The 11,837-nt window shown below is 38.7% G+C and overlaps 1 protein-coding gene across 1 annotated transcript; it reads right to left on the bottom strand.

Moving 5' to 3' along the window:
• Positions 1 to 208: 208 nt before the first annotated feature.
• On the bottom strand, positions 209 to 782 carry LOC139739254 (uncharacterized). The gene has a single exon (XM_071649869.1). The coding sequence runs from the start codon at positions 780 to 782 to the stop codon at positions 213 to 215; it is 570 nt and encodes a 189-aa protein (XP_071505970.1). The 3' UTR covers positions 209 to 212.
• Positions 783 to 11,837: the final 11,055 nt, after the last annotated feature.

Raw genomic sequence — 11,837 nt, 5'->3', positions numbered from 1 at the left:
AAGGTCTAGAATTCTATATACATTAGGATGATAGGGTCTTAGCTTGTTAATGTACGATTACGATGACGACATTCGTATTTATATCCAGTAGGCACTCTGAGAAGGACGGAGAATAGAACGCACAAGCCGACACAAACTACACATGAGCCGGTCCCTCGGTGAAGCACAGCGGGGCCGGGCCGAGGACATAAAAATAAAGGATCCGATGAAAGTTAAAAGAGCTTGAGTTCGAGTTGGCGATGGACCGGCATCGTTCGGTAGATGCTCGCAAAGTGAGAACCGCGCTTGCACATGTTACCGATAGCCTGCGACAGCGAACCGTCTTTCGAAGCCACAGTCGTCAATAACTGCATGAATTCCTCGAAATCGATACTGTCGGAATTATCGGTGTCAATTTGACTAAAAGCAGCGAGACGTTCGTCAATGCTTGATGTATCCCCCAGCTCGTCCAGTGCGTTTACCAGCTCCGGAAAATCGATGAGTCCGTCTTGGTTGACGTCAAACGTCATAAATTGCATTTTGAAGTCTTCAATCTGGCCCAAGGTGTATGCTTTGAATTTCTTCATCAGACCATCGAGGTCCTCGAACTTTTGCTTGGCAAGTTTAGCTTTCCGACGTTGTTCTACAAATCTGTGAAAGTTCTTTTCCGTTGCTGACTCGAACCCAGTCTTGTCGAAGACCGGACGCTTTTTTTCCTTGCCGTTTGAGGTGAACATGTCCGCTGCCTCGAAACTGATATTCGTCTTGGGAACCGGGATGGGAAAGCTTGGGTTCAATCCCATGATGAGTAGATTGTTATGCCTGGTTTACTTAATGGTCCGTCAGTGTCGACTTGTAATTAGAGAAAGAGGCCAATAACGTCTAGCAGACAGGCATGCACACGTCCGAAGTCTTAAATTTTGTTTGTATTTTTCAGCACTCCTCAGGTGTTGTCCGGTAACTTGCGGTTACTTGAGCTCAACGGGCGGGAGGGCAGCGCAGCTAGCTGGCATACATGGCCACTATGCACTAATTTTATGAAAGTACTGTTGTGTTGTGCGTGCGTAATATGCGCTAGTTCTACAAACGGTACGCGGTACGGAGGAGCATGCATGTAACGCTAGCATAGCATGCATGCGGTATGGCTACTAAAAACATCGCACTGCTGAGTTGCTACGCGCGCGCACGCAGCGCGTATTTTGAAGTAAACGCGATACCCGCATTTGTTGCGTCATCAATGGTCTACTACATTGTATTAGACATCACGACGTCACCAAGTGATTTGAGCTGGACATTATTACGTCATCACCAACTGTTTGACTCGCAGAATCTCTGTACCAGGACGACATTATGATAATAGTGATAACATTGATGATGAAATACAATTTATTCAACGCCGTTTATGTGTGAAACATTCAAAAGCGCATAATGATTCATTAGGATTTCATTGTAATAATAGTTGTACTACAAGTTCTTGAAATAGGTTTCTATGTATAGCGTTATGATACATGCACAGCTTGAATAAATTATCAAGGCACTTCATCACGTACAACTTGGAAAAAGATAAATAAAAGATAAGAAAGTGGTTATATAAGGCATTTTTTTAAAGGGAGAATGTTGTCATTCATCGCGCACAGGGTGAAACAAATACATTTTAGGCTGTCCTTGAAGTTGACTCCCTGACTTGTTGAAATAAGATAGTATGAATTACAGTAGAGTTAGGCCTATGTAAGCACATTCACCCGTGTATAATACTTTTTTTCAAAATCGGATGAAAATTAGGGATATTGTAAAGTCGCGCTTTTTCCCACAAAATCTTGGTTTTGTTTGTTTGTTTGTTTGTTTGCTATTGTTGCTCAAAGGCAATATTGTGATCAACTCAAAACGCCAATATATATCATTGATGGTTATTTTGAAGTACTCCAACCTAGAATATCATTATTTTTCTATTTCATATGGAGAAAATTTAATTCTCGTCAGATCTTGGTCAACAATAAAAAATGTAGCGAAGCTTCATAATTTCATAATTTCCTTGATTTCGATTTAACTGTGCGCAAATTTTCACTGCTCTGCCTTTTAATTCTAGCTCTTTCTTCTCCGAATACCTTCGAACTCGTTCGGAATTCTGCTCATAAGAAAGTTCAAGAGTTTTGACTTAAGAATACTTGGGCAGTGCATTAGATGGAACCCCGCACGTTGAGTTCGCGTAATAAGCCTACGTGACGTAGGACCTACGTACTGCTGTATATGTAGGGCCTACATACACACACGCGCGCGCGCACACACACACTTACACAAACACACACACACACACACAAACACACCACAAACTTACACACATACCACACCAGACAATTAAAAGAGTTATGACATCCAATTCACATGCTACAGTAAAATGACGCGGGAAGTTTTTTTTTTGTGTGTGTCCAATACTAGTCTTTTATTGTCGACGCCTCCCTCAATAAGGCAGGTATTGTGATGTCATAATGGAATTTCTTCCTCATAAACACGGTCATCTGTGGATCTAGTAACCATTCCAAGGCAACGAATGAGATAAAAAAGGATGAGCTATGAGCATCTTCTATCTTTTTCTAATATGAACGACCGCCTGAAAACGATGTAACAATTTTACAAGCAGCAAGAAATAGACATTGGGTTTTTTAAGCGGCGTGTAACGCCATTGCAACGAAAAATGATACAATAAACACAAACTACACAAACAACAACGGCGCATGCTTTGACAATAATTTATGCTGATGTAAATGGCCAATACAATACCACAAAATCAACGATTGTTTACAATTGTTTATGATATTTCAGGGAGCAGAGAAAGATAAGGGGAATCGATTATAACGAAACACTGCACTCATTGGATATACAGTAACAGAACTTGAATTACAATAATGATCATTGAAAGGGAGAAACATAATAATCACGCTCGACTTGAATTTGAACACTGACACTTGACTGAAATGAGCCAGGAAACTTCATTTGTCTCCATTTCTTTGTATTCTATAAACTTTCGGCATTCAATATTAAGCAGAATTAAATTATAATTTGTTTTACATGGCCGTTGAGAGAGTCATGCGCCGAGCTTCCCCACGGCATGGGATTGAAACAAAGTCCCCTTCCAAGGACTAAAGGAAATGAGGTGAAGGTACCTTGATTATCAAGGGACCTCAGGAATGACAATCAGTTTCATCAGCTTCCGAGCCAAAAACACCTCGATTGCTGCGTGAAAGATATGGTTAAAACAACCAGTGTAAGTACATGTATACTGTTTCGCAACAGCAAATGTCTGCTCCTTCTTTCCATTTCATCTGACAATTTTTCAAAATACAGAAAAAATTCCCGACATCCGACCACAAACTCAAGCTAATGTTATCAACAGGCCGCATCCTTTATGAATAAAGAAACAACTCTGTCACATTTGTTTTCTTTAATTGATGCTCTACAACCTTTAAAGAATGCAGTAATGTTTCTTCATAAAGAAATCCACAATGCATAAATATAATTGAGAAGTGATGCATAATACACGGATACATTGCCAATACAGAAATTGGGAACATTATTAAAACGTCCATGTACAGGACAAGTGGATTTTATGACAACAAAGGATTCATTGAATACATGATAATAAATACACTTTTCTGAGGACGTAAGAAATGAGTACCGTAAGGAGAAAAGTTCATTCTTAGTACTTGGATTTTCAACCCTGTACAGTCGACTCCGTTCTAATGAAGTCCTCTGGACCGGCAGTTTTCTTTCTATATATATCGAAATTCCGTTATAACCGAATAAATTAACAATAAAAGATACAGAGCATATAATGCTGGGCTCTGAATATTTACTTTGTTGTAACCGGAATTTCGTTATGACCGTATTCGTTATAACGGGAGTGCACTGTAGTACTGCAAGGATGAGAAGGTAACGTGTTCATCACCTTAAAACAAGGGAGATCAACTCTCTATATATGGATATATTTAGGGTAGTATATTCCGAACGGATACAAAGTCAAAGGGGAAAGCAATAAACACACATAGAGTACTAGAAAGCGACGTGAAAATACAATATTATTTGCCCAAACTTGCTCAAAACTTAGCCAGAGATCGCTACATGCCTATACACATTGCTCTCGTGTGCATTGAAAACACTTTGCCGCAAGACGATTCGAGCGCCATCTGCGTTCTGACAAATCGTCATCAGTCTTGTTACACTGACTGGAGACAACAGGTCAACAATACGTGTAGTATATGACAGTATTTTTTTAATCTGTCAGCAGTAAACTGCAACGACCACGCCGAGCCACTACACATCTGTCCAGCGCCCCCCCCCCCCCAAAAAAAAAGAATAAATAAATAGAATAAGATAAAATACATAAAACAAGACAAGGAATAGCATACAATTATGTTGTACCTGATATTACAATAACTACATGTATATTACAGTCAACAGGCAGCAGTAAACTTCTCCTACAGTACAGGTAGTACTCTACAAGCACATTGATGACAGAAAAAGAAATACAGACAGCTAAATATAACATACAATAGCTGTGTAAGACATCTATCACATACTTCATGATATACACATTCATTGTATAGAAAATAGACTGTGCAGCTGTACTACGTGTACCTGATTACCAATAGAAGTCTCACTAAACCAAGACACATAGAACTTGTGTACTGTCGTGAAATGCAGCATGGGTGCAATTCTAGAGAGCAAGGCACATTGTCAATTCTTTCACCACACAATACAAAATAGAGAGGGAAAATATACGTATTTTGAAGGATTATGTCACATAAAGTGAAAATCTTTGATGTGGTTCCTGTTTTGTTTGTTCAATTGCTGACAATCTGAGAAAATAAAAGAATGTCATATCTTTTCTCAGCAACTTGAAAGATATTTCAAAATTGGAGAACAAACTGCCAACCACACCAGAGCCTCCTACAGGAGGAGAATGTTTTTAATATTATTCCCTAACTATATGCAGAACGACACTGTTATTTTCTCAGTTACAATGGTTTGCATGGGGGACCTCAAACAAAAGCTGATGAAAATTTGAGTTTTGTGTTGCATCTATATGTAACAGCACTGCAAGAGTTAAAGAAGTTAGGACACATCATCGCTTTATACAATTTGCATATGTTGACATGTTTTGACATGTGTCATAAATTGGAAAACAACATGAATTAAGAAATTCTATAACATCCTTATTTCACGTCCAATTGCACTGAAATTTCTATTTCTATTTCTATACCGGTATTCTAAATTATGACTAACTTCATTCTACCTATAACAGCCAACTTTTAACATGCAGTGGGATTGCTATGTCAGTCACCAGTTTTACTCTATAAAAAGGGGAATACAATGACATATTCTTTCAGACAGTTCAGATAAAGTTTTGAAAGGTAATGACCTTTGACCTCTGATAGCACAGTCACACACAGTTTCTAACTCTTACAGAGAGAAATTACAAGCACTTATAGAAACACAAATATTTAAATAATGTTGAAGAATGTTGTAAGTGACATTGGTTTAATAAGGATCTCAGAGTTCCATGCCTTTTCAGCTCAGTCTATTTCAGTTATCTAATTCTTTTACACTACAAGGGATAACAACTCTTCCATTACAGGCTCAACATGTGCCAAACCAAACCTAGGACCAGGGCCGGCGCAGCCATGGGGGCCGTGGGGGCTCGGGCCCCCACACTTTTTGTGCACCATACAAAGGAATACATAAGGTGTCATCACTTTGGGCCCCCACACTTTTTTCAACCCGGAAGTACGTAAGTGGCACTAAAATAGAAATAGATAGAGATCTTGAAGTATGGCGGCGGTAAGGTTATGTGTTTTCTCTGAAGACCTCTTTTTTATAACACCCGGAAATGGGAGGGGAGAGAATGAGCTGAGGACTTTTTTTTTTTTTTGCTTGTCAGCTGAAGAAACCCGGAAGTGGACGGGGAGAGATGAGCTGAGGACCCTTTGTTTTGTTTTGTTTTGTTTTTTGCTTGTTAGCTCATGAAACCCGGAAGTGGACCCCCACTTTTGAAAACACTGCGCCGGCCCTGAGGACAGTGGGGCTTTGAAAAAAGCCCACTGATCTTAACGTTGCATTGATTTTGTGCTTTTCAAAGAGCCAGGTTTTGTCAAATATAAATCATGATAGCCAAATTGTAACAATGCATGAGTTTGAAAGTTTTGATAAAATTCATGTAAAAATCATCACTGACAATCATGATGAAATTGATTAATTATCATCATAACCTCAAAGCAGAACTTTACCATGAAGATGGAAGTCTAGGCATGTTTCATTGTTTTCATTTTTATTTTTTGTGTTTGATTTGGCCAATTTCAATGAGCTTTCTTTCTTTCTTTCTTTCTCATTTTTGTGCAAAATCAAGCAAATCTGTGTGTAATGAGTTTGGCAGAGTCCTGAATATTTCAGCCTAGCATTAAATTAATTAAACTCTCCATGCCACAGAATACTCAATGTTCAAAGTAATAGACTCAAGATTGTCCTTATAATGCACAGATGAATATGACTGACAATGCAAAAGGGCATTCTAAACGAGCCTTGTAGGCGTACTTGAAAAAACAACAACAAACAAACAAACAAACAAATAAACAAACAACAATAAAGATCTGCTAAATCAGGAACCCCCAATACATCATCTATTCTTCAAAATATTTGTTTTGTTAACTAATATCATCCAGAGAGTATTAGGTATAAGATACTTCCTCTGGTTTATCATGTTATTGAGGGAATGGCTCCTGATTACAAGGTATGTTTGTTTCGTCAATACCAACCTACACGAACTCTTCGATCCTCAGCTTCTGGTCTCTTACATATTCCACTTTCTAGGAAATCTTGGGGGGAACGAGCTTTCACTCACACTGGACCACACTTTGGAATTCACTTCCACGTGACCTGAAAGACTAAAGCTCCATAATGTCTTTTAGGAGTAACCTAAAATCCTATTTGTTTGACAGTGCGTTTTGAAGACGGTCATGTCTTCTTTCTTCATCTCCTTCTTTTATGGTATTTATGTATTTTCAGTATTTTTGCTTTGGTGTAAAGCGCCTTGAGCATTTAATCAGAATGGAAAATGGTGCTATAGAAATTGTACACATTATAATTATCACGACACTGACAGCAACAGGAGAACCTGTGGCTGTTTTGGAGGTTGGATACACAATGAAGAAATACATTGTATTAGCAAAAGTAGAGAGAAAAGTGAATCAGAAGAATATGCAAGCCTACTAGTACATCCCTGAATGCAAAAACATTAATAAACAAATCATAAAACAAAGGACACTTAAAGGGGATGGCTAGTAACTGATCAGTGGGAATCAGTGGGAATGCTGAGGGATGATTGTGGGATTCATTTAAGAGTACATTATATATCTATTCTTGTGTGAAAATTATTTGCTTCAGAATGGTCTCATATTAAAGTAGTGTGCAGTTTAATGTTTCCAGGTAAGCGTCCCTGGTCAGTGACGGGGCATTAATCTGCACATTACTTGAATATGAGACCGTTCTGAAGCAAATAATTTTCACACAACAGTAGATATATAAAGTACTCTTAAATGAATCCCACAAGGAATGGAACAATCATCCCTCAGCATTCCCACCGATTCCCACTGATCGGTTACTAGCCACCCCCTTTAAAAAGAAAGAAACTTAATCATGCACTCAGTGAAGAATGACCTGATTATGCAACTGAAGGAACAATCTACTGCTGGATTACCGTACAAACTAGGGTCACTTGATAAACTAGGGAAGTGTTTCTATATGTGACCCTGCATCACACCTACAAAAAGTCGCCAGACATGGATTTTTAGTTAAGACCATATTCTGAGAGAGCAGACTTAAAGCTTTAAAATGATGTATAACTCAATTCAAATGGACTCTCCTTAAACCTTAAATCTTAATATTGGAAAGAAAGCACATAATCTGGAAAAGTGTGAACTGAGAAAAGAGGTTCTGAAGTACAGGGTCTATGCGGGCCCTTAATCTTTACCAAGCCATGCTAGCTGTGCTATGAATGGAGCAAAAAAAGAAAAACAGGATGTAAACCATCAGAGCAACAACAATGAAGGGGTTATCACATTAAGCTGAAATTAATCATGGTTTATTAACACGTACATTCTGTCCATTAGAACTGCCAACTTGAAAAGCAGTATATCATCCTTTCACAAGTTAGGTGTGAGTTGAAAGTGAATTAGAGTAAGTACAAGGTTTGTAGGAAATGAAAAGGGGACTCTATAAAACACACCTATAATAACACTATTCTACAAAAAACAAAGTGTTTGAGAGAAATGGCTAAAAAACAATTTTCTGTTCGTTTTATGCTTTAGCACAATGTAGAAGACTTTCTATTTCAGAAATTATGAAAAACTCAAGATTGGCTAGTTTGACCCATTTCACCTGTTTTCAGTCCTCACAAAAAATCAGTGCGTGCGACTTTTCATTGGTTTTGTGATGCACGGTCACATATGAAGATCCAACGGCGAGAGCTTCAGAGGGTTTGTGCTTTGATCATTACACAATGAAATTCTGACATGATGCAATTGCAAAATATTTCGGGGGACATACATGCCTTGGCAGTCATTCCTGTTGATGTCTTCTGGTAAAGCTTGCCTGGTGGTTATGATGAACAAGGAAGTGCTGGGATTTGTGGTGCACATTGATACAATTAAATGACTACTGCAGCATGAGCAGGCAGCTGTACTTACATCCAACACAATTCACTGTATGTGGGACTAATGACAATAGATCCCACATACATCCAACACAATTCACTGTATGTGGGACTAATGACAATAGATCCCACACACAACTAACTACTGACATCACTATATTCAAAAGATATTAAATGCAAAACAAGACTCTCAACAGCATTTGTTACCTCTCACAATTTCGACAACCACAGCATTCATAACCTGGTGAATTGCCCTGTTTGCGATTAATCACACACCATACAGCTCTATGGTTTTCAGAGAAAACTGACAATAGTAAGATAGCTTACACAAAACTATTCTAACACCAACCACGTCCACTTTGTGCATAAAAGTTCACTTAAAACACAAATGACCCAAATGTTACTGCAAGTGATACATTATTTCTGGCGCTACATCAAGTGGTCAACAGTAACCTTCCTGGTGAGAAAATAAAATGACCTTTCTCGTCAAATTATGAGTGTGACGTAACCACCAGCTCACTGTGTGACAAAAAGAAGAATCGTGAAAAAAAAAAAATATTTGAACAAACAACAAGAGCAAACAAGAAAGACACAATCCACAGAATATTGCCCTCACTTTCCCCTCTTCATATGTCATGGGTTACTAGTCTTTGATCAAGGCAAATTCAGCAATATACCATGCCATATGTACATTCAGTAGTTGCCAGTGGTAAAGAAAGCTATTTGTCGGTTGAGAATGAGAAAGGTGTTATGGTGCATCAAACACAATGCCTCAATAGTGCCCTTATCATTCTCACCCAAAGTATTATGAAGCTTAATCACTAGAAAAGTAAATTTGGTGTTCAGCATGGAGAAATTCACACAAGTGCCTTGATCAAAGGCCACACATGGGCCAGCAGGAAATCACCCACATGGCCCCATGCCAGTGTACTTGGTTTCAAGCCTCTTGTGAGAAAGGAGAGTGATTAATTGTTCACTCTTGTTCTGCAGGGGAAAACACCAAAAATATTGCCCTCATTCAACCATAGTGTGCTTGCACCGAAATCATGCAATATGGTCCACTATCAGGCAATATACAGTGAATTTTATTCCCCTGAAGGCTGTAATGAGAAACAATGGCTGAAATTTTGCAAAGCTCTGGCAGCTAAACATAGCTTGATGTTAGAAGTAAAGTTTGAAAAACATTAAACAGGCACTAATACATAAAGATCTTGTATCAAAATACTGTTCATCAAAATATTGATACAGTGGCATGAATTCATCCTAAAATATTGACTTCTATGTAACAAATATTTACTATCTTTATGTATCCTTGCTTTACAAAATACCATATCATTTTGTTACACATAAAACAACAACTCTTTTCATCCAGTTCATGTTGGAGGCAAAGTGTACAAAAATATTGTTGTAAACAACCTACACAGTGTCAACATTGCCAACTCCATCATAAGATCAGGTAACTACTTCATGTGGGTGTAGTGTTCCCACTGAGGGGCACTTGAAGTGCAAGTTTTTTTTTGCTTTCTCTCTTTATAATAAGTTTTATTTTATATATATGATGTAATTTTTGACATTCTTCATCTGAGCACAGACACATCTGATTTTGCAAATGGCTAATTACAGTGAATATAAATTTTTGATCATATGGCTTGCCATAGATGTTTACCGCTGATCGTGGCAAACTGTTCCACACATAAAAACAATGATACCAAGAAGGTAACCACATCCCTGATGATAGTGCGTGTTTCAGAAATAGCATTCACAAGAGACATCACACCTTGATTTTTGCTGACAAACTAAAGAACCTGAAAAAAAAAATGATGGTGTTGAGAGACATCGACATACAACACACAATATTTCTGACTCTGTGATAGCTACAGTAGGGCTATCAATAATCCAACATCAAAATCTGGGAAGCTTCCACAGAGCAATCAGGGAAATGTGTGTTACATGGTATCTCAATGGGCAAATATTTCCCAAATTGGGGGAGCATTTTGTGTCACTTTGTCAACACATGAAAAGATGTCTTAATATTTCAGGAAACCTCTTGCAGAAAATCTTGGAGACTTGGCAGCTCTTCTAAACTAGCTCATCTACTTTAACCCTTTCTGTGCCAGGGACTTTGGGCGGTGTGTCTAACACTATGGGGCTATGTGTGAGAAATGGTACTCAAAGCAGATAGAGGGTTAAGTGAATGAGACACAATCTCACTGTCTTTGCACAGAGTGAAAGAAAAATCCAGCAAACTGAAACAAATGAAACATACAATCTAAAATCATCTGTTGACAATAGGCCCGTTCACACACAACGAAAATCGAAATTACAATCGCGATCCAAATTTCGATTTTTTTTTTTTCGACCGCTCATACACGGGGAAAAATCGCACTTCACAGCAAGGAAAGAATGCTCAGTGGCCAAATTGCGCAATCGCGAAATTTGCATGACTGAAGACTGACCCCGCGGTCCCAATAATGTTGACGTTCACGCGCTACGAACGATGGGATTAAAAATACCGATTTCTGAATCTCGATTGCGCTCACAAACACGACGCCTGGCAAAATAATTGTGATATTTCTGAAAAATCGCACTAATAGTGCGAGTTGGATCGCGATTCTGTCCACACAAGAAAAAATTTTGAAATTTTGATCGCGATAAGAAAATCGATTTTTAAATCTCACTTTTTCCCTTGTGTGTGAACGGGCCTAATAACTGAAGTATGAGATGTCTGTCTCTATCTTACCATCACCATGTCTACAAAAATCAACAAAACATGAAGAAAGGAGAAGTGTGCTAGTTTTTTTGGCATCAATTGTTAAACACTGCACTCTCTTTGATGGCAGAGGTAACATTCACCTTCCTCTTTATAGCACCTTAAGACTCTGCAACCACCCACACTGTCAGTGTGCTTGCGCAGGGGTGTGTTAGTGTGTGGAGGGGTTGGGGAGGGGTGTGGATGTGAAAACACATCCATTTCTTTGTTGTGGTTCATATAGACCGATTCTGTGACGCGCTATGTGTATTTTTGGCATGGGCAGCGCCATTAACGCGGTGTCTTAGCCCTTCCCCCCTCCCCTCTCCCCCATCCCTTTCCGCGCGCAGAATGAAAAACTGATGCATGGTTGTTTTAGCCAATAGGCGTCTCGTACTGAGTGCACGA

Source organism: Diadema antillarum, unplaced genomic scaffold (assembly GCF_040938485.1).
Source record: "Diadema antillarum isolate AM-2024a unplaced genomic scaffold, OU_Dant_1.0 seq00000791_RagTag, whole genome shotgun sequence".
Classification (NCBI taxonomy): domain Eukaryota; kingdom Metazoa; phylum Echinodermata; class Echinoidea; order Diadematoida; family Diadematidae; genus Diadema; species Diadema antillarum.
This window is presented reverse-complemented; position numbering and strand designations above follow the sequence as displayed.

Excerpts from the sequence above, each read along its gene's own strand:
- LOC139739254 (XM_071649869.1), bottom strand. The coding sequence starts at position 782 with ATGGGATTGAACCCAAGCTTTCCCATCCCGGTTCCCAAGACGAATATC.